This window comes from Peromyscus eremicus, chromosome 1 (genome assembly GCF_949786415.1).
Source record: "Peromyscus eremicus chromosome 1, PerEre_H2_v1, whole genome shotgun sequence".
Classification (NCBI taxonomy): domain Eukaryota; kingdom Metazoa; phylum Chordata; class Mammalia; order Rodentia; family Cricetidae; genus Peromyscus; species Peromyscus eremicus.
In genome coordinates, this window is record NC_081416.1 from 25,261,935 (window position 1) to 25,285,370 (window position 23,436).

Below are 23,436 nucleotides of genomic sequence, written 5' to 3' on the forward strand. Positions count from 1 at the left end.
AACATCAGTGTTAGGGTTAATTCAGTCAAATTGTCCCTTATACCCTACATAATTACAACTCTGGATGTTCAACAGTCATTCACACAGACACCATAAAACTCAACACTGAGATCTCCAACCTATAGAAAGATACCAATCTTTACTAAAATTATGTTTTATTTACAATCTAACATAGCTCAATCTATATTTGTTACACTCCTAAAGTACCCATTTCTCGGTAAGGGGAACCATTTATTATCATGCATCATATACTGTGAATAGTATTTTTTGAACTTTCAAATTTTCATTTTAATCAATGAAAATAACTAAAAGAACATTCAGATTGCTGAACATTAAAATGGTCACTATTAAACATGACCTAAATAACTGCTTTTGAACAATGAATATATAACTAGTTAAGCAAAGACTATTAAGGAGCTAGCCCCCTTAATGTGACAATTAGAATCTAAAAAGAGGGCTGGTGACGTAGCTCAATTGGTAGTGTTTACCTAGCATGCAGAAGGCCCTGGGTTCAATCCTCAGCATCACATAAAAAACAGCAGGTATGATGGTGCTCGCCTGTTATTGGGAGGATCAGGAGTTCAAGGCCATCTTTAGATACATAGGAAGTTTGAGGCCAGCCTCTGCAAAAGACTCTGACTCAAAAACAAAACACCCTAAAAACATCAGTATTGGTTATCCTATAAATGGATGTAGCCAAAACCAAACACCTCGATATTCATTAAATTGTTTTCATAATTACGTCACTAAGAGTCACAATACGCTCAGTACCACACTTTGGTTCACTCACTCTTGTTCTATTAGATTACAAACTGTCAGAGCTGGGACCAAGTTTGTCTTGTTCACCACTCTAGCCCACAGCATCCTGCAGTGGCTGAGTAAATGGGAGGCGATTAACAAATATCTGAATAACTGAATTGATGAAAAAACAATAATTTTATTATCATTTTTTTGCAAGTTGTTCTCTATTTAAATTACTGACTGGCAGCTCCAAGTTCCAGAAATACAAATTTAAAAACATGAAAGTGATAAAAGGGCCTTCTACCTCATTTCTCCTATCTCTACTCTCTCCTTCCCTCCCACCCACCTTTTCTAAATAACCCCCCAGATACACACACAGACACAAACGACGACTACATGGGTCAAAATTACATCATTAACTATGAGATGTCAACATTGTATAAATAAAGTTTAATAGTGAAAAAGTGATCTGGAAGCCCTGGAGACTGACCCTACACATCTGAGATGTCACACAGATTAAGGAAAAGGCAACAGAATCCCTGTTGTTCAGATGGTCATTTCAATGCTTACATACATTTTTTGGTTTGTTATTTATTCAGAACTAATTTACATTTCCTCATATTAACACAGGCTCCTGTTTAGCATGTAATCAAATTATGCCAGTGAGAAAGTCCTCACAGTACCTTCATTGAGTTGCTGTTTCTAAGAAAACACTGAACATGAGTATATATACAAAAGAGGCATCAGAATAAAACAGCATGTCCATTTTTAATATTTGTACAGTTTTATCTTTACATTTTTGTCTGGAAAAATATGAACAAACCCAGGTTTACCATGCTAAGATAATGGTTTAGCCAATGGCTGTCAAAGCAGTACATACAATCAATCAAGTTGAATCGTATCCTTAGGTTCTGTGATTACTGAGAGGATCCCCTGCCTTGCGTGCTTTATTATATTTCTTAAAAATATAGGAGCAGTAGCTTGTCACAAGTCTCCACTAGTGCATTAATGAGGAATCAGAACGACACAGCAGACTTGTCCGGATGAGAGGCCTCAGAACAACCACAAGTCAGTTTTATGCTTCTTCTTGCTCTGGATAATTTAGGATTTTGCGGTGTGCCTGACGTAAATATTGCTGCTGTTTGAAGTAAACTTTAAATGCTCCTTTTATGGCAACAAAAGCAATTCCACCCTAAAATAAAAAGGGAAATGAATTTCTTTTGTAATGCAGGCTTAGAGAAATAAGAAAAAGAACTTTACACAGATCACGAGAGACACAGGCTTTGACACCAAATAAATCCTGGTGACTCCCAGGGCAACATTCTCTTGTCTATGGGGTGAGATCAGGAAAGAGGCGGACACTTTGGGTGGCAGAGGAAGAGCTACCTTCACCTGGTGTCTAGAGGTGCTTTCCTCCCAGGGAGCTCTACATTCTGACAGGAAGGAGAATCCAGAGCCCCATGTGGACTGTGACCAAGGAGGGCGAGTGGGATGACAGGAAACAGCACAAGCCAGCTTCATCTGTTTGTTTATTTACGATGCTGGTACTGGGGATTGAGCCCGGAGCATATTCCGGAAGAGAAGGTACCCACAGGAAGGGTCCAGAGGCCAGACTGGCAGCAGTAGGACCTCCCTTTCCATTCACCTCAAGCTAGGATGACAGTGGGGTTAATGAAGAGACAAAGCAGGGTAACTACACAGAGCCCTACAGAACCTATCTCTCCCTTTAAAAACAAATACAGTTCACTCTCTTCTCTATGTTGCTTGAGATAAGTAATATTAAATCCATCTTACCAAGATTGTCCTTTGTAAATTTGAGTTAACACTACTGAACATCAGTTTACCAACTATTGTCGCAATAGTAGGAAAGACAAGGGCTCCACACAAAATTCGGGTAGCAGAGACATGATCAGCTAAAGGATTAGCTTCAGCTGGAATTCGAGGAACAGGACAACCAATCCCTGGAAGGGGGGAAAGCATCATGTTAGTACTAAGTCTTAGGAATAGCTAAAAAAACAAAAACAAAAACAAAAAACCATGTGATGATTCAATTCAACACGTACTTTATATAGCCACAATTCAGGACCTTACCTGGAAATATACTGTTCAAGATTTGCAGTTTATTTGAGTATTTGCGCCATAGTCTGAGCACATAGTCCTCCCAGCGAATCATTTTGCCCAGTATCAGCATGACAGGAATAGTAGGGAGTCCAATCAAAAGGAATAAAGGGTCAGCTCGCTCCATAACATCCAGCCCTTCCTTATGGCCTACAACCTGTGAAGCAGACGGTATTTCCTAGTTATTTTCTTATCCAAAGCAGTGGTACATGTTTGTTTGTTTATTTGGTTGTTTTCAAGACAAGGTTTCTCTGTGTAGCCCTGGCTGCCCTCGAACTCAGAGATCCACCTGCTTCTGCCTCCTGAGTGCTGGGATTAAAGGTGTGCACCACCACTGCCAGGCTACAGTGGCACATATTTAAGTGATACATATACAGTTCATTTTGTAAGAAATATTTTCAAAGCACAGAAGCAAAAGTTGAGAAAAAAAAGCTATTATCCTTGATTTGTTTGTGAGAAATAATACTAGGACTAGATGGCTCAGTGGTTAAGAATACTTGCTGCTCTTGCAGTGGACCCAGGTTCGATTCCCAGCTCCCATATGGTAGCTCACAACCACTTGTAACTCCAGTTCCAGGGATCTGGTAAGCTATTCTGGCCCCTGGATCTACACACAAGTGGTACAGATACACTCCCATAGACTCACATATATATGTATAAAAATAAATCTCTATCATTAAAAAAAAAAAAAAAGAAAAAAAGAAAGATCACCCATAGCTTAGTGAGGCAGTGCACACCTTTAATCCCAGTACTTGGAACACAGAGGCAGGTAGATCTCTGTGACTTTTAGATCAGGTGGGTCTACATAGCTCTATATTAGCCAGGGTTACATAGTGAGACCCTGTCTCAAAATAAAATAATCATGATCTATCCAAGAGGAGCTGTGGATAAAATTTCCAAGCTATTCCATTTTAGGTTGAAATAAAATAACTTTACAAATATGGCTGACTGCATTGATTATATCTCAATAGAGTTGTGAAGGGACATATAAGTTTTGTTATTTAATTTTTTTTTTTTTGGGGGGGGGACAAGGTTTCTCTGTGTAGCTTTGGAGTTTGTCTTGGATCTCGCTCTGTAGACCAGGCTGGCCTTGAATTCACAGCGAACCGTCTGTCTCTGCCTCCCGAGTGCTGGGATTAAAGACGTGCACCACCACCACCACCACCACCACCACCACCACCACCACCACCGCCCGGCCTGATTTCCTTTTTTGCAGTATTTGAGATGTTTGCTTGTTTGGGGTTATTTTGTTTGTTTTTGTTTTGAGACATGTTTCACCAGGCTGGCCTAGAACTCCTAGAACTGCCTGCCTCTGTCTCCCTAGTGCTGGGATTAAAGGTGTGCGCCACCACTGCCTGGCTTGTTATTTAATTTTTTGAGACAGGGTTTCACCGTGTAACTCTGGCTGGCCTGAAACCCACTATGTAGACAAGGATGGCCTCAAATTCCACGAGATCCACTTGCTTCTGCCTCTCAAGTGCTGGGATTAAAGGCACACACTGCTTTTCAGTGCAGCAACCATTTTTCAGTAATTGGGAAAGATGAAAGGCACCTGCTGAATGTTCTCTATACTGTTTAGGAAACATGGAGGAGTTCCTCTGGCCACATAACATGTGAATCACAGGAAGGGTGGCACTGCAGACATCAAGGAAATGGGCACTGTTCAAAAAGGAACGCCCCATTAAGTGTTACCAAGTCAAAACTGGAAGTTTACAACATCACTTAGCATGCTGTGGGCATCACTGTAAACAAGCAAGTGAAGGGAAAGATGCTTGCCAAGAGAACCACTGTGTGCACCGAGCATATTAAGTACTCCTAAGAGCTGAGACACCTTCCTGAAACAGGTGAAGGAAAACAATCAGAGAGAAAGGCACCTGGCTTCAGCTCAAGACCAGCCTGTGCAACCCAGGAAAGCACACTTTGTGAGAACTAATGGAAAGGAGCCTGAGATGCTAGAGTCCACTCTCGGTGAATTTGCAGCTTTGTAGACAAGAATAAAGAACCTAGGCTGTAAAGTATTTTTTGGGTGGGGAGTGGGAGGAGAGAGATGCACCAGCATGTAGGGTGGGGTATCTGTCATTTACTTCCATTCATTCTTCTTACTCAACTTGTCAGTGAGCTCTTGGACTGGGATAATTTTAGATCCTATTTGTCCTCTAGAAGATGTTTGTGTCCTGCAGCTTCCTTTTAGGTGAGCACAGCCAAGCAAAGGGTGGGACTAGCCTTCAAAAGATAGCCTAAAAACACAGCCAGCAGCTGAGGGTGTAGTTCAGTGGTCACAGTGCTTTGCTCATGTAAGGCTTAAGTATAATGGCACATTGCCTGTTAATTCCTGGCTATTTGCTACTTAGGACTTTAAAAGATCTTGCCTCAAATAAAAAGAAAAAAAAAAACTATTTCAATGTTTATGGAGGTGATTTTCACACTAGGGGCAGGACCTAATGTTGAGACCTTGCTATCTAAAACAGGACAACAAATTAGTAAACTAAGTTTATCTATGTGGCACAACACTGTTTTTAGGGTTAAAGGCATCAGTGCTTAAAAGGCATTCACTTTAGTGCTGGGGAAGCTAACAATGCTCTTTTCCATAAAAAGATGCAAGTGGACGGTGAGTAGAAGTACTTGCACTGAGGCCTAAGTGACCTGAGCATGATCACAGGATTCACAAGGTGACAGGTGAACTGACTCCCAAGAGTTGTCCTCTGACCTCCACACGGAATAGGCCTATACACAATGCATATACACACAAATGAAAGTATTTTTTAAAATCTAAAAATGTAAGTGAAATTTGATCTTTATAGTTCTTTATATATTCTAGATATGAGTCTCCTGTTTAATGTACAGGTAGCAATATTTTCTCATTCTGAATGTTATGGGATATTTGTACACTGTGTGAAGATACATTGCTGTGATTGGTTTAATAAAGAGCTGAAGGGCCAATAGCTAGGCAGGAGGTATAGGTGGCACTTCTAGGCAGAGAGAGAAGTAGGAAGAGGAATCTAGGCACACAGGAGAGATGCCAGGAGATGGAGAACAAGCAAGACATGCAGGAGGAGAGGTAACAGCCACAAGCCACATGGCAGCATGTAGAGTAATAGAAATGGGTTAATTTAAGTTATAAGAACTAGTTAGGAACTAGCCTAAGTTAGAAGCCGAGTTTTCATAATAACAAGTTTCCATGTCATTATTTGGGAGCTGGCTGGCAAGACAAAGACTTGTTACACTGAAGGCTATCTTCACTGTGGTGACTGTTTCCTCTGCTGTCAGAAAAGTTTTAATTTAATGTAATTCTGATTGTCATTTCCTGTGCTGCTAGAGTCCTTCTGGGGAAATTCTTGTCTATGCCTCTAAGAGTTTTACCTATGTTTTTCTCAGGCTTTTGATTCATTCTGAACTGTTTTTTGTACAGATATGGATTTAATTCCATTCTCCTTCAAGAGGATATCCTGTTTACCCAGTACTATTTACTGAAAAGCTTGGTTTTTCTCCCCCCCATGTATGCACGTTTTTATTTTGAGACATGGTCTCATATATCCCAAGCTACTGTCTCAAACTCACTATGTAGCTAAGGCTGATCTTAAACTTTTGATCTTCCTGCCTCTACTCCTCAAACAGTTATAGGCACTGGACATCACACCCAAACCAATACATGTTTTTGACACTATTGTTGAAAATTAGGTGGATATAGCTGTGTGTATTAACTCCTATGTTTTTTATACTATTCTATTGATCTACATGTCTGTTTTTGTGCCAGTATCATAGTATTGTTACTATGGCTCTGTAGTAAGTATGAGATCAGTTTGCTTTTAAGATAGGGTCTTACCATGCAACCCTTGCTGGCCTGCAACTCACAGAATGCTGAGATTAAAGGCACAGACCACTATATCTGGCTGAGACCAGGTATAGTGATATATGCAGCATTGTTCTTTCTGCTTAGCATTGCTTTGGCTAATGAGATTATTTTAGTGTGTATGAATTTTAGGATTGCCTTTTCTAGTTTAGTGAAGACACTGGAATTCTGATACAGACTATGTTGAATCTGGAGTTTGGTTTTGATAATACAGACTGTTTGTTTGCTTTTGTTTTTAGAGACAGGGTTTCTCTCTGTAGCTCTGGCTGTCCTGGAACTTACTCTGTAGACCAGGTTGGCCTCAAACTCAGAGATCCACCTGCCTCTGCTTCACTAGGGGTGAGATTAAAGGTGTGCACCACCACTGCCCGACAACAGACATTTATGTAATATTAATCCTGCCAATCCATGCATAAGGGAGGTCTCTCTCTCTATATATATATATATATCATATATATATAAAATTTTGTGTATGGGTGTTTGCCTGAACATGTGTCTGTGTACTACACGTGTCCCTGGTGCCTACAGAAGAGGGCTGGGCTCCCTGGAACTAGAGTTACAGACAGCTGTGAGATACCAAGTGGGTGTTGGGAATTTAACCCAGATCCTTTAAAAGAGCAGCATTATTCACCACTGAGCCATCTCTCTAGACCTTAATGTCTTCTTCAATATCCCAAAGTTAGGTTTATTTTTAAATATTCTATTTTTTTTTTTTTTTGGTTTTTCAAGACAGGGTTTCTCTGTGTAGCTTTGCGCCTTTCCTGGAACTCACTTGGTAGCCCAGGCTGGCCTCGAACTCACAGAGATCCGCCTGGCTCTGCCTCCCGAGTGCTGGGATTAAAGGCGTGCACCACCACCGCCCGGCAAATATTCTATTTTTTAAGCTATAGTGAATGGAGTTTTTCTAATCCCCAAATGGGCTAATGAACTGAATACAGTTCTCAAAAGATGAAATACAAATGACTAATATATATTAATATTTGAAAAGGTGTTCAACATCATTAGACATCAGGGATGCAAATCAAAACTGCTCTAAGATTCCAACCTATGTAAGTCTAATGACCAACTCTGAGAAACAATAAAGGCTGGCCAGGGAAGATATGGAAAAAGAGGACTCCTTATACTTGGCTAGTGAGACTATAAACTAGTGCAGACACTGTAAAAGTCAGTTCCTCAAAAAACCTATACTACTCTTGGTGATATACCCAAAGGACCCTATGTCCATCAACAGATATATGGATAAAGAAAATGTGGTACACATAAACAATGAAATTTTATTCAGACACACACACACACACACACACACACACACACACACACACACGATAACATTTCCACGAAAATGGACAAACCTGACAATCGTTATGTTAAGCAGTTTAAGCGTTTCTCTAACTGATGGGTTGAGAACACAGCTCAGCTGGGAAAGGAGTCTGACTGAGTCTGAGGCAACTGGGTACAAGGCAGCCCCAGCTCATTTCCTCCTTTTTACAAAGTCCAGAACCCCACCTCATGGAATGGTGTTGCCCATATTGAGGGTGTATGTTCCCACCTCAATTAACCTAATCTAGATAATCCTTCATAGAAGTGCCCAGAGGTTTCTATTTTTAGTGACTAGTTCCTATCAAGTCCATAATCAACATTAACCATTAGAGCAGCATAAGGCTATAATACTACCACTTGGTAAGGTAGAGGCAGGAAGTTCAGAAATTCAAGATCAACCTTGGGCTACAAATCAAATTGGAGGCAAGCCTGGGTACATATCCTGTCCATTCATATGCTGCTAATGTTAATTTTGGACTTGACATCAACTAGTGTGCTACCTACTCCCCCCAAAAAAACCCACTAAATACTGTTGGTTTATTGAAGCATATTCTCTATCAAATATGTCCAGAAAACTGCTTCTAAAGACACTATATAGAAATAAAAATAACTAAGTAGAAATGTTATAATAATGGAATGTCAAAAACAATGTTAAGTAACAGCAGTAACATATATTACTTCTGACTTTCAATCTACATTTATAGGATCTTTTTTTTTACCATGAAAACTTTGCTTACATACTCATATATGCATGTTTATGTAGATAAATGATGCCCTCCCAATACTCTTAAATCACACAGTACTGATCTACTGTCCCAGTTAATCACTCATTCCTGGAATAAATGTTTCAAGCAAGGCAATAAATGTAAAGGTGGTTTCTAAACAGTTAATACACACTACATATTTGCAACTTCTGTTTCCTTGCTTATATTATATTAATACTTCCAGTCTATAAATCCAAATTATTTAAATTTTCAAGTACCAGTTCAAGATTTTTCTTATAATAGCAACTGATTTTTCTCTTTTACTGAGTTAAAATGATTATGAAGTTCTATATTCAATTCATATTTACATACATAATTATATAAGTGTTCCCTAGTATTTCATTTATGTATATCTTGCTTGGCCAAATACTGAGACCTATCTAAAAATAAAAACTGCTGTATTTTTATACACAGAATGCTATGCAGATCTCTACAGTTATGTGAAAAGATCTAGAATCATTATGAAAAAGAAACTGCTGCTATATGAAATTAGCTATAGTGGCTACCTGAGGAGGTGATGGGGGATCTAGGCAAATGAAGGACAGGAGGAGAACTTTTCACTAGACCACTCTGTATAACACTGTTTACTGTGTGCGTGTATGGGGGTGGGTCATGCTACAGCTCTTGTGTAGAGTTCAAAGCACAACTTCTTTTGGGAATCAATTCTCTCCCTTTCTATCATGTGGGGGTTGAGGGATTGAACTTGGGTCATCAGGTTTTGTGGCAAGCATCTCTACCCGCTAAGCCATCTCGTTGGCTCTAGTCTACTTTTATATAACTTCTTATTCTTGAATCATGATAGTATCATTACTTATTTAAAACAATACATTTTAAAAACTCCTAGCAAATATTTAATAGACCTTCACATCAAAAGTAGTATCACTGAATAGAGTAGAATGGTGAACCTGCATCACTGTCACTGCTCCATAAGTCACAGCTGTCCAATAGATAGATCCAACCATTATTCCTGCTGCAGCAAAAGGGCAAGCTTTTGAGATCAGTCTATCTGCAAGATCCAAGACATAAACGACTGGACCTACAATATGAAGAGAGAAAAGTATCAACACAAAGTGTTTTTAGAGTGACTTCTTCAATATTTTCTATAGGTTTTTTTTTTTTTTTGGTTTTTCGAGACAGGGTTTCTCTGTGTAGCTTTGCGCCTTTCCTGGAACTCACTTGGTAGCCCAGGCTGGCCTCGAACTCACAGAGATCCGCCTGGCTCTGCCTCCCGAGTGCTGGGTTCTATAGGTTTAAAACACTTGTATGAAGTGAGATGTTCTAAAAATAGTTGTTAAATGGGTATTTTTAGATTTTATTTATGTGTGCATGTGTGCGCATGCGCATGTGCCCGTGTGTGTCACATATATTTGGATGCCTGTGGATGCCAGAGGTGTCTGATCCCCTGGAGCTGGAGTTACATGTGCCTCTGAACCACTTGACAAGGGTGCTGGGAACTGAACTTGGGTTCCCTAGAACAGCAAGCAACATCCTGCTCTTAACTACTGAGCCATCTCTCCAGCCTGGAGTTGCTATAAGTCTGATGGGAATTCAGATTTGAACAATTTAGAATTTCTCAATCATTTGCATGAATGAATTCTAGGCTGTTCAAACTTTTATTACTGATCCTGTAATTAGAGCTTTAAATACAGTTGCTTCCAATGAAGGAAACAATCCTTACTTCTATCTCAATCACACTGGCTACCACAGAGTGAAAGGCTATTTTAGCTTTTTTTTCTTTTTCAAATAGTTCCTGATTAAAAAAAAAAAAAAAAAAAAAAAAAAATTTCTGACTATAGTCATTGTGTCTTGGCACAGTGAATAAAGGTAATCATGCTATTTTTCTTTCTTTTTTTAAAAAGATTGATTTAATGTTTATGAGGGTTTTTTGCCTGCATGCATGCCTGTGTAGCATATGCGAGCCTGGTACCTGCAGAGGTCAGAAAAGGGTGTTGGGTCCTCTGAAACTAGAATTATATATGGCTGTGAGCCTCTATGTAGGTGCTAGGAATTGAACCAGGTCCTCTGCAAGAATAGCGAGTGCTCTTAACCAGTGAGCCATCTCTTTAGCGCTACAGCTATTTTCTTATAGCTATACAAGTCAATTTATTTTACTTAATTTTAAATATACTATATTTAGTTGAAAAAACATTTATTTAAAGATTTATTTTATTTATTATATATACAGTGTTATGTCTGCATGTACGCCTGCAGGCCACAAGAGGGCATCAGATCTCACTATAGATGGTTATGAGCCACCATGTGGTTGCTGGGAATTGAATTCTGGACCTCTTGAAGAACAGTCAATGCTCTTAACCTCGGAGCCATCTCTCCAGCCCCCAAAATTATTTTCTAACAAGCTTTTAAAAAAATGATTATGAAGCCAGTGTTTATGGTATTCCAACAGCTACATGTGCCAATTACCAATTATATGCTTCGTATTTTGGAGGTATTTTACTTGCCATTAAGTCCAATTTAATTTACCTCTAGAATTTTCCGGAGAAATGGAAAGGTCTTAGATTTGTTCAAAACAAAACTGAGGAACTAAACCTCTGCATTTAACCAAAGGTATATGTAACTTGTTGGCTAAGTAATTCTATTTGTTGACTACCTCTACATACAAACTGTTACTTTATTATATATGAGTTCTATCACTTGCTTCCTTGGGGCCTACAATCTAAAGAATGTTAAACACAAAGCAGTAACCATTACTGTACAAAGAAAATTGACAATAGAATAATTAAACATACAAGGAAAGAAAAATCTTATAAAGCCCCTGATCAAAACTCCCCACTAACTTGTAGAGCCAGCCACTGTAAAGAGAGATGACATTGGAAGCCAGAAACCATGGGTACATAATAAAAGTTCTGCATGTGAATTTTCTCATGATTGATAAATCTGTAATCAGAAAACTAAAGCTACAAAATCTATAAAGTCTCTCCTCTGCATTATCCATACTGGACATACTGGAAACCAATCAGTTACATGTAAACCACACTCTAGGTGCTCTGGCAATTCTCTTCCTATTCTCCTCCATCATTTCCCCCTACTTGATGTCTTGTTTCACCAGACAAACATTATTTCATTTATCTTAAAAATAAGCTTACTTTTTTTTTTATTATTACGATGTGTGTATATGTGGGATGTGGGCATGCTTTGAGGAAGTCAGAGGACACCTTCAGGAACAGGTTCTCTCCTTCTACCACCTGGGTCCAAGGACCAAACTCAGACCAGCAGGCTTGGAGCAAGTGTCCTTATCAGCTGAATCTTTTCACCAACCCATAAAATCTTTTTATTTACTAATTATTTTTTGAGGCAGGGCCTCACTATGTAGCCCAGGCTGGCCTTGAACTCAAAGACTCACCTGCCTGACCTCTCCATTGCTGGGATTAAAGGTGTGCACCAGTGCTCTACAGTATTTTGACCCTTCCTGTCCTACTACTCCATTTCCTTGCTTCCTCTGAACAAAATACTCAAATAATTGTCTAATTTTCCCACAAACCTATTCCACCCAAGCTGGTCATGGGTGTCACTAACAATCTCCACCTAACTAAATTCAGTGGTCGAATCTCTTGTCCTATCAGCTACATATGACATATTTTCTTTCCAACATATGGTTGGTTCTTGCATTTCCAGAACATATCTTATCACTCACTTTTCAGTTTCCTTTGCTGATTTCTTTACTTTCATAAAAGTTTCCTATGCCAATCTATACCACATCATACTTTTTACTTACTTTGTTATATCTCTTTTTCCTAAAGCATTTTCATCACAAAACATACTTATCAAATCTATTTCCATTTACTAGAACAATGGTTGGAGAACATAGCCCCATAGCCAAATCTAACCAGCTGTCTGTTTCTGTGACTCAAGTTTTACTGGAAAATGGCCAGATGCAAAGTCTAAAACATATTTATTTATATAGGTCTTTAGAGAAGAGATCTGCTTATTCCTATATTAAAACACAGACTCCAAAGAGGAAAACTTCTGATTTTATTTACTAATTCATCTCAAATTCCCATGATTCTCAAGTATTTGTTTAACTGAATTCTCTTTTGAGGTATGCATAGTAATTGAAACTACCTACTAGTGGACTACAGTGAAATAATTCATATAAAAGTCATATTTGGAAGAAAATATAATTCCTAAAAGGCAGCCCACAATTTTTATTTATTAGATCCTGAATGACAACCTAGATGTCTGAATTGTTTTTCCAATAGACTGCAGAAAATCATACCAAAAATATGCTAAACTTTCTTGAGGAACTATCCAGTGTGATTTTTTTTTGGTACAAAACCCCATAATCCTTATTTTTCTTTTAGAAATTTTGTATCTGTCCCTTGGGTTATATGTAAAATACATGCCTAGTAAAATTAAGGAACGGGCTCAATTACTTATTCTAGAATTTTCAGACAAAACTCTCATCTTGGCTTTTATCTTAATTTTACTTTGCCCAAATATTTCATTACTTCCATACAGACTAGTCCAAGATTAGTTTTAATATTTGGAAGGAAGAATAAATACTTAGTATTAAACATATCATTATAATATAGTGCCAGCCAGAGAAGATACTTCTATGAGTTAAAGATTATCTAAGAAAATACTTTGTTAAACACAATCACTGAGGGCCTGGAGAGATGACTCAGTGGTTAAGAGCACTGGTTGCTCTTCCAGAAGACCCTGGTTCAATTCCCAGTACCCACGTGGCAGCTTACAACTGTCTGTAACTCCAGTTCCAGGGGATCTGACACTCTTACACAGACACACATGCAGGCAAAACACCAATGCATTTAAAAAAAAAAAAAAAAAAAGGAATCATTAAAAAAAATTTAAACAATCACAGAAATCATCTGGATGATGATCCCCAACTGAGTGGGCCAATAAGGAAACTGGGTGCAGTTGCCTCATGACCCAGCATCATAATTTTAGGAATACAGCACCAGACTACAACACAAAGAGCTATGAGTGTGGGAGGAGACAAAATCTCAGCCCGTAAAAACTCCCATCCTAACAGGCAGAGAAAACATAAATAAATGCTCAATACAAACTAACTAAGGACATAAACGTTTCAATACTTTAGAAAGGCATTATTAGTTTTTCAACACTGATTGATGATTAAACCCAGGGCTTCATGTATGCTAAGTGTTTCATCACTATGCTACATCCCCAGTTCCCCAGTCCACATAACTGGATTTTCAATGGCCTGGTGGGCCTAACCACATACACTTTCAACACTATTATATTTATACAATGAATGGCAATTGAAGCTTTAAATAAACAACAACTTTTAGAAATCTAACAATTCAAAAGGTATTAGAGAAGCCTGTAATTAAAAAGTTTTATTGTGAATTCTCTTACATAATAAAGATTTTTATAAAGACAGAAATTATCCTAATATTTTGGGTAAATTCAAGTTTTTGCATTTCAAACCTGAGTGACAAAGGAAAGTGAGCTGAAACTTTTGGGTAAACATATTAGGCTGCTCAAAGGAAATAACCAGCTTTGTTTCAAGACAGTGTAACCGTAATGCTATAGCTGTGATTAAGATTCAGGTGGAGCTAGGTGTGGTGCCACACACCTTTAAATCTTGTACTTCCATCCTAAAGCTGGATGATTTTTAAAGACTTATTTTTTATTTATTTATTTATTTATTTATTTATTTATTTATTTATTTTTTATTTATTTATTTATTTATTGTGTGTGTGTGTGTGTGTGTGTGTGTGTGTGTGTGTGTGTGTAATGCATACGGGTGCCTGAGAGGTCAGAAGAGGGTATAAAATCCTCTGGAGCTCAAGTGAGAAGTGGCTGTGGGTTGTCCAGTGGGTTCTGGGTCCCAAACTCAGGTTCTCTTCAGCCAAGAGCAGCAGTACACCTGACCACTGAGCCAACTCTCCACCCACCTATTTTAAGTTTTTTTTTTTTGTTTTTTTTTTTTTAACTTTTTTAGCCATAGCTGTCCTGGAATTCACTGTGTAGACCAGGTTAGCCTTGAATTCATAGATACCCACCTGCTTTGCCTACCGATGTTTACAGTGTTTTACAATATTGTTTTACACTTACAATGAAAGCACCTTAAGTGATTTTTTTTTTCCTTTGTAACAGTGTAACTGTATAGCTCAGGCCAGTCTTGAATATCCTACATAGCTTAAGGTGGCCTTAAACTCATTTTCTTCACTATACTACTTGCCTTTCATGCAAAGCTATCATTTCCTCTCACACATGAAAACAAGCAGACATTAGAAAAGCACTTTATTATCTACATTTCTATAGTATGCACAGCACCTACCAAGAACAATGCATCTAATAATTTCTAAATTTTTTTCCATGATACCCACTCTTCTCCAGAATCTCTCTTTCCTTTGGACTGCCCATAAGCCAAGCTGGTTATAGGTAAGGGTAATATTAAAAATGTTTTTAAGAACAGCAAGGCATAAATTCCAAACAAGAATGATACTAGCCGGGTGGTGGTGGCGCACGCCTTTAATCCCAGCACTCGGGAGGCAGAGCCAGGCGGATCTCTGTGAGTTCGAGGCCAGCCTGGGCTACCAAGTGAGTTCCAGGAGAGGCGCAAAGCTACACAGAGAAACCCTGTCTCGAAAAACCAAAAAAAAAAAAAAAAAAAAAAAAGAATGATACTAGCTTAGAAACATATGGCTGTAATTGAAAAGGGTTATACTTTTTTCCAGGTTAGTCCCATTTTCAAAGACTACTGGTAATTTTCATGTTCAGCAATTCCCAGAAAAAGGGGTAGTTTTTCTGAAATGTAACACTATAAACTGGATTCTCAAAATGAACTTAACTTTACTGACTTAGTGGTAGAACAGCTGCCTAGCATGGGAAAGACCCAGAGCTCAGTGTCCAGCATTGCCAAAAACCAAAGCGAAACTTTGACTTTCCTACTTTTGTTTCTTAACAGAACAATTAAGGAGTATTAGAACACTCACCACTGGCTTTTTTCTCTTAAACCAACTGTCTCCAAAGAATGATGCTCTTTAAGTCCCCTCCCTTTTTAATGTGCATGCAATCTCAGGTAATCCTCAGAAACACTATCCACCTCATCTGAGACAGGGTCTCTCATGGCCTGATCAATTTAAGAGCCCCAGGACAATTCTGTTTCTGCTTCTCTAGCACAGGGCTCCATGTGCTGAGACTGAACTCAGGGCCCCACCTTGCCAGGCAAACATTTTACTGACTAAGCTGTGTCTCCAGCCCTGAGCCAGCTTTGTATCACATCTCTCTTGTTCATTTATATCCATAGTTAGGCATAAAAGGTTTTCTTCTTCTTCTTTTTTTTTTTTTTTTTTTTTTGAGGGGGGCAAAGAGGGTGGTTTGAAACAGGGTTTCTCTGTGTAATAGCCTTGCCTGTCCTGGAACTTGCTTTGTAGACTAGCCTGGTCTTGAACTCATAGAGATCTGCCTGCCTCTGCCTCCTGAGTGCTGGAAGTCTTTTTCTTCTTAAATAAAAACATACAAATAGACAAGTCTAAGGACTTGCTAAAGATATTGTAAACTGTTAGCAAAATAAATCTTTGACATTTAGAGAGGGAAAATATCGAAAATTCACAAAAAAGCAAAGATATGAAATCATTTAAAAATAAATTGGAGGGGCTGGAGATTAAAGAGCATTGACTCCTCTTGGAACGGGGATCAGTTCTCAGCAGTTACTAAGTGGCTTCCAACCATCAAACCTCAGCTTCAGGGGATCTAATGCCCTCTTGTGGCCTCCTTGGGCACCAGGCATGCACACAGCACATACATACATGCAGGCAAAACACTCATACACATAAAAATCAACCAACCAACCAACCAACCAACCAACCAACCAACCAACCAGAGAGTTGGGTGTTGTGGTTCATAGCTATAATGGCAGCACTTTGGGAAGGATGAGGCTGAGGAACAATCATAAGTTCCAGGCCAGCCTGGGGTACAGAGTGAGACCTTGTCTCAAGTACCCACCTCTTCACCTCAAAAAAAAAAAAAAGCAAGTTTGAAATCATACATATATAGATATCTCAGAGAACATGTGCTTTGTTCTTAAAACAGTCCTTACCCAACTTTGGAAAAACTATTAGGTATTCAGCATTGCACTGAGGACATGCCACTCTGGCTGTACTGTTTCCTCTCTGCTTCTCATCCACCCAGCGTTGTAGACAAGCCTGGTGAACCCACTTAGTAGATCCTCTGCATCTGCATGGTCTCACCCATTCAGCTGTTCTATCATCTTCATCGGTGGCAAAACACACCCAGCAACTTCTGTAAATTAAGAGAGAAATGTTTACTTCCAGGGTTCCAGCCTCCTGCATGTGAAACCCTTAGCTAATGGCATGGAATTACTATGAGGTATTGTAGAACTCGTGTCTTATATTAAAAGAATACAGAGCCCAAACAACTAATCTATTCCTAGTATAGCATTTTCTTCATTTTTTAAAATCGTCCACTATAGAATCTATTTTCTGAACTTGGTTTTTATTCATCTTTTTAGTAATTCTCCCTGACTAGTAAACTAGAGTACCAAAATAGTTTTTAAGTACCTTTGGTTTTATAAGACCTCATGAACTTAAGAAAAAAATAAAGTATTAGTGATTTCATATATAGTTCTCTCACTTCCTAGCAAAGTCAGGAAATTGCATAAGACTTAAAACAAACACATTAGGCAGAATGTTCTGAACCATATTCCCAGACCATTCAATTTTCAACCGAGGAAAACTTTACCCTTTATGGTAAAGTATGGCTCTAGGAAGAGAAAGGAATATTACAACTTCTTTTCTGTACTGTGTATTTTTTGAGATAGTACCTCACATGGCCTAGGCTGGCCTTGATTACCTAATTCTCATGCCTCAAACATCCAAGCGCTAGGACTACGGACTCAGACCATTATGCCCCACTCAACAGCAACAACTTTAAAGACAAGGTGTTGAGTGTAGTTGCTAATTCCTACATATAGAGCCAGCACTAAAGAGGCAAAGGAAAATTCTGAATTCAGGCCAGCCTGAATGATACAGCAATTGCACCTCATAGACTGAGAGGGAAGGTGTTGTAGAATATGAGTTGAAGATGTATTACATTTTTTTTATGCTGTGGACTGTTTAATGATGCAAAGATGTGTTGCATTTGTTTAATTCTGTGAAGCTGTGTTTCTGTGCTTGTCTAAAACACCTGATTGGTCTAATAAAGAGCGGAACAGCCAATAGCTAGACAGGAGAGGGCTAGGCAGGGCTGCCAGGCAGAGAGAATAAATAGAGAAAAGAGAGGGAGGGACGAGAAAAGGAGGAAAAGAAGGAGAGAGGACACCAGGGGCCAGCCACACAGCAAGTCATGGAGTAAGAAGTAAAGAAAAGATACACAGAAACAGAGGAAACTGTAAAAGCCCAGAGGCAAAAGGTAGACTGAATAATTTAAGAAAAGCTGGCTAGAAGTAAGCCAAGCTAAGGCCGGGGAATTTATAAGTAAGAATAATATTCCATGTACTTATTTGGGAGCTGGGTGGCAGGTCCCCCAAAGAACAAAGAGCCAAAGAGTAAAAACAAAACCCAAGAACAGGGAGGGCTATAAATTATTGGTATGGCAAATCCACAGGGCCCTGGGTTCAATCCCCACCACCAGGGAGAGGGAATGAAGAAGCACAAAGGACACAGGGATAAATGACTTTAGGATGGCAATATGATAAATTTGGATCTACATGTTTCCAATATCACAGGTAGAATTACTTCTTTTTCTGGATTAAATATGTTATATTTAAAATATAGAAATTTCAAGCCTATTATGTTTAAATTAATATAATTCCTTTTTTACAAGTAAATTATAAAGAACCTACAGTAAAATTCATGTAGCAAAATGAAGTAGGCCCAAAGTCTACATTTCAATGAATTTCTTCAGAACCCTCACAGTCATGTCCTAGACTATAATATATGCTGTTGACCTTAAGTAAATTGAAGCCAAGGAAACTAGAACCTTGGAGAAGGGATCTCTACTGTATAAGAGAAATTCCATACATTGACACACCCAGTCAAACAAAGCACTTTCCTGCTTTCTTTATCCCAAGCCATATATCTGTATACATGTAAAGAAATGTGGGTACAGTAGAACATACAGAAAGGAGCACAAGGAAGGGTAAATATTAGGAGATGAGGAAGGACTGAATGCTGGTAACAGGCACTGTTTTTCTAGTTTTGTCTTGGGAGCGCCCCCCCCCATAAGTGTATACAAAGTATTCAATAGTGAAAGTGTAAAATCCAACACAAAGCTTCACAGTACCAGAATAGCCATTCTAACTAAATAAATAATTCTACTGAGTAGCTAATTTAAACACATTTTTCTGACTGGACACAGCGGCAAATATGTGCAGTTCAGCAACTTGGTAAGTTAGACAAGCCCAAGAAGTTGGAGGCTACCCTGGGCAGTACAGCAGGACCCAGTCTCTAAAAACTTTTTTTTTTTTGAGGTAGGGTCTTATTATGTGGATGAAGCCCATTTCTGCCTCCTGAGTGATAGGATTAGAGGCATGTACAACCAAGCCTGGGTCCTAAATCTAATTTTTCTTGCATAATTATATTGAATTCCCAATTCCTTTTTTCTTTTATTTATTTATTTATTTATTTATTTATTTATTTATTTATTTTGGAGACATAATCTTATGTCGTCTAGGTTACTTAAACACTCTCTACAGTTGAGGGTAACTTTGAACTTTTGATCTGCCTGCCTCTATTACACTTAGGTTGGGGATGAATTCAGGCTTTGTGTATACTTGGCAAACCTACCAATTGAGCTACATCCGCAGCTCTCTATACAAATTTGATACTGGTTTAACTCACAGAGAATCCCCTTTCCTCCACCAAAGTTTGTGTGGTTCGGAACAACTTCTAATTAAAGCTTGTTACTTACTGTTGTTTTTCACTTAGACAATTGGTTTCTATAGTAGAATACTTTAAGGTGTGTTACTTTTATGTTGCATTTGTTTAACTCTGTGAAGCTGTGTTGCTGTGTTACTGTGCCTGTCTAAAACACCTGATGGTCTAATAAAGAATTGGCCAATAGCAAGGCAGGAAAAAGAATAGGCGGAGCTGGCAGGCAGAGAGAAGATATAGGAGAAATCTGGGAAGAGGGATTGAAAAGGAGGAGCCACAGAAGGAGGACATCAGGGGCCAGCCACCCAGCTACACAAGCAGCAACAGAGTAAGATTTATAGAAGAGAACAGGAAAAGCCTAGAGGCAAAAGGTAGACGGGATAAGTTAAGGAAAGCTGGCAAGAAACTAAGCCAAGTTAAGGCTGGACATTCATAATTAAGAAAAAGTCTCCATGTGTGATTTATTTAGGAGCTGGGTTGAAGGGCCCCCCCAAAAAAGAGAAAAAGCCCCCAACAACAGGTTTCTATCAGAACAAACTGGCTTAATATGCAAAGTGGGAAAGGCTGACTGTATAGTCAGATACTACAAATGGATGTATTCCCAACCTTTGTAGAACATGGACTTCAATATGCATAAGTTAAAACTTTCAATTATAATGGGAAAAATTGGCAAGGTTTTTCAAGATGCTTCAGAATGTAACAGTACCTCGGTATCTGGGACACAAGCTTATGAAAGAAGGGAGCTGACCTCTGACCTCCACATATGCAAAGTAAATTTGCTTTGTTTTGTTTTTTGGTTTTGTTTTTTTTTTTTTAACTATGGGCAACTCACCCTTGTAAGACCTCTTACCCATACTTGGATATGACTTAGTCTCTGGGACTCTGAGAAACCCACATCCAGACTTTCAAATATACGTTTCTTTCCTTGAACATTTCTTGGCTTTTGTTGTTGTGTGTGTGGGGTGGGGGGAGTTCGAGACAGGGTTTCTCTGTGTAGCCTTGGATGTCCTGGAACTTGCTCTGTAGACCAGGCTGGCCTCAAACTTACAGAGATCTGCCTGCCTCTGCCTCCCAAGTGCTGGGATTAAAGGCATGTGCCACCACTGCCCGGCTCATTTCTTTGCTCTTAACTCTCATGCTGAAGCCAGTATTAGAAAATCTTTAAAAAAAAAAAAAAAAAAAAAAAAAAACTTCAATTCTGCTTCATTAAAAAGTTACCATGGTAAAATATCCAGCTCATAGACTTAACACTTTAACCATTTTATAGGTACAATTCAATTAAAGTACATTCACATTATTGTGGATGACTAACATTTCTGCACAAAACTGCAATGGCTGAGTGTATGAGCAAATAGGGTAGCTGGGATGTTGTTAGTATAAATACATAACACAACAGGCAGTTTTCTAAGTATATTTGTCTCCTTTCAAGCTGGATATATATTTTGGCAAAAAAATATGGGCATACTATCTAGAACTTCCTATGTTCTCTTAAGTTATTGAGGACAGACATATAAGTAGCTAAGTATGGCTATGTATATCAGAATAGTTTTCAGTGTTAAGAGATGGGAATGTGGTTCAGCATTAGTGCTTACCTAGTATGGAACCGTGGCTTCAATTCCCAGCACTGTATAAACTGAGTTTGGTGGCAGCAGGAAGAGTTGAGTTGTACAGTCATCTTCCTCATAAATTATATATAAGTATAGGTTTGCTTTTCCTACTATTTTAGTGAAAAATTTCAAGCTTCCAAAAACAAAAACCGGAAGGGGGCAGAAAGAATCTAAGAACTGGGTGATGAGCAGGTGTGCTGTGAAATTCAGTTGCCTGGCCTTCTCTACTCATGAACCACAGGGAGCTGTGCTCACCTGTAAAAGTCCTGCACAAGATGGGGCCTAGCAACATTGCATCACGGACAGGGGAGGGATTCATGAAACCCCATGCCCCACCGGGGAACTTTGGACATCGGCTGCTGGAGGAGGAGGGAGTAAATTTAGTGGTGTAGCCACTGATAACCTGCCCACGTTCCTGTAAATAACCCAGACCTATGCTTATGCAATCAATCCTAATTAAATTCAGTGGAACACACAGACATGAAAACAGGAGGGGACTTGGGAGGAAAATGTTCAGAAGTGGAGGGGGATGAGCTAGGGTAATGGAGTGAAAATGAGCAAAATAAGTTCCATATATACATTTCTGCAAAGGACAGTGGGATTCCCAAGTTCCTGTAAATTCTTCACTAGCACTCAAGGGCTTTTATGAGAATCTCTAAAGAATGTATGAAAAGCCAGGACAACATCTAGACGTCAGGGTTTTTCCAAAAGTCACCACATAAAAGTGAAAGTGAGTGCCATCAGAGTAAACAACTAACTATGCAACACCTTCTGGAGTCTCATTTAACTGGAATCGATGTGGCAGGCAGTAACCTCTCTGGGCATATTTTAGTATGCCACACCTAGTCAAGTATGATAAACTCTAACGTAAGGAAAACCTGATAAGCGACCAGACTCCTAAACAGCTGGAGAAACCAACACGTTCATCAGTTCTAACAACAGAACACCTGCTAAGAACCAGGTCGGGTCCTGTCCTAGGATTTAGGATAAAATACGAGGAGCAACTTCTTGCCTTCTCTGGTGGAGCTTTGTGCGCCTCCCACCCAATGGCTGTAATCTCAATCAATCAATGGCTATAATCTCAATCTAGAGAGGCCCTCCATTTAACAACTTCAGTAGCTGGATCTTAACTCTGCATAAAGAGTACCACCTGCTGAACAGGGTAGCCAGTTAGTCTGTTCAGAGTTTCAAGCAACCACAAACATTATGGATTAGTTTGAACAATTGGTCAGGACAGCAAGAAGCTGCCTAGGAGAAAAAGTGGATTTAGTCTCCAAAAACTCACCGGCTGGAACGTAAACAGCAGAGGGCGGTGCAGTTGACTTCGCAAAGAGTTTTACTGCTTGGAGACCCCCAGGGATGGGCAACTGGTCCCAGCACAAGCCAAAAAACGTTTCTGGGAACTCAGCGATCGTCAAGTGTGCTCCGTGTTCAATGTTGCATGCATGTGGCTGTTTTCCATAACCTCTACTCCAGTGTGACCGTTAAGGCTCCCTGGTGGATATCCTGACCTTACGGCTTGGGGGTGGGGATGCGACGGGGGTTGGAAGGAGAAACGAAACCCAGGCTTTTAAAAAAGAATGCCTAGCCTTGCATTGTGGAGAGAGGCTTGAAAAGTGCAAGGGATCATTCTCCAGAAAGATAATCTGGTTCTTCCCAGTGACATCGCTGCCAAGCCCTTTACAACATAGTCGGGGGAGGAAAAAAAACACTAATTCTATGGGTTAACAATAGCGCCTCTTCACCTCAAAACCAGGCTTTCGGCCGCAGACGACCTCACTCCTTTAAGTTTCTAAGTCTACGACCCAGGCCGCTCGCCCCATCTTCCCTTCAGTGCCATCTCCAAACTCGAAGCCCCTCTCCCGGCCCCCGGGCAGTTGAACTCTTGGCGGACGCCAGGATCCGCGCTCCCGGGGCCTCGAGGCCAGCATGGGCAGGCCCAGGACGGAGGCCGGCGGTTCCCAGCCCACCGCTGCTCGTACCTGTCCAGCATCTGTTGAAGGGCTTGGTCCGGCATCTTCCGCGGAGCCGGCGAGCTCGGCCCTCGCCCGCAGCCCCGCTCAGGGCCAGGCCCGGGGACAATAGCACTGAGAGGCGGCGGAGTAGGCCTCAGTCCCGCGGCGTCCGCGGCCCCGCCACACAGCCGCCCGGCGCGGCTCCGAGAGGCCCGCGGCGCTGGTGCGCTGCCGGCGGGC

The 23,436-nt window shown here is 39.8% G+C and overlaps 1 protein-coding gene across 6 annotated transcripts; it reads right to left on the reverse strand.

Moving 5' to 3' along the window:
- Window positions 1–1,490: 1,490 nt before the first annotated feature.
- Marchf5 (membrane associated ring-CH-type finger 5) lies at window positions 1,491–23,374 on the reverse strand. Of its 6 annotated transcripts, none has more exons than XM_059258771.1 (6): window positions 23,224–23,374; window positions 16,841–17,043; window positions 9,699–9,829; window positions 2,833–3,016; window positions 2,536–2,702; window positions 1,491–1,933 (listed from the first exon to the last, which is right to left on the reverse strand). In XM_059258771.1, the coding sequence occupies exons 1-6, from the start codon at window positions 23,256–23,258 to the stop codon at window positions 1,817–1,819; spliced, it is 837 nt and encodes a 278-aa protein (XP_059114754.1). In that variant the 5' UTR covers window positions 23,259–23,374; the 3' UTR covers window positions 1,491–1,816. The 6 variants fall into 6 exon arrangements, with proteins under 6 accessions (XP_059114754.1, XP_059114745.1, XP_059114760.1 ...); XM_059258762.1 differs by having other exon boundaries at window positions 9,654–9,829; XM_059258777.1 differs by lacking the exon at window positions 23,224–23,374 and adding an exon at window positions 22,987–23,152 and having other exon boundaries at window positions 9,654–9,829.
- Between the last annotated feature and the right edge of the window lie 62 nt (window positions 23,375–23,436).

Excerpts from the sequence above, each read along its gene's own strand:
- Marchf5 (XM_059258743.1), bottom strand. The coding sequence starts at position 21,318 with ATGAGGAAGATGACTGTACAACTCAACTCTTCCTGCTGCCACCAAACT. Across the intron at positions 2,703-2,832 it reads CTTGAACAGTATATTTCCAG|GGATTGGTTGTCCTGTTCCT; the intron begins GTAAGGTCCTGA and ends CCCCCCTTCCAG. Across the intron at positions 1,934-2,535 it reads ATTTACAAAGGACAATCTTG|GGTGGAATTGCTTTTGTTGC; the intron begins GTAAGATGGATT and ends TTTTTATTTTAG.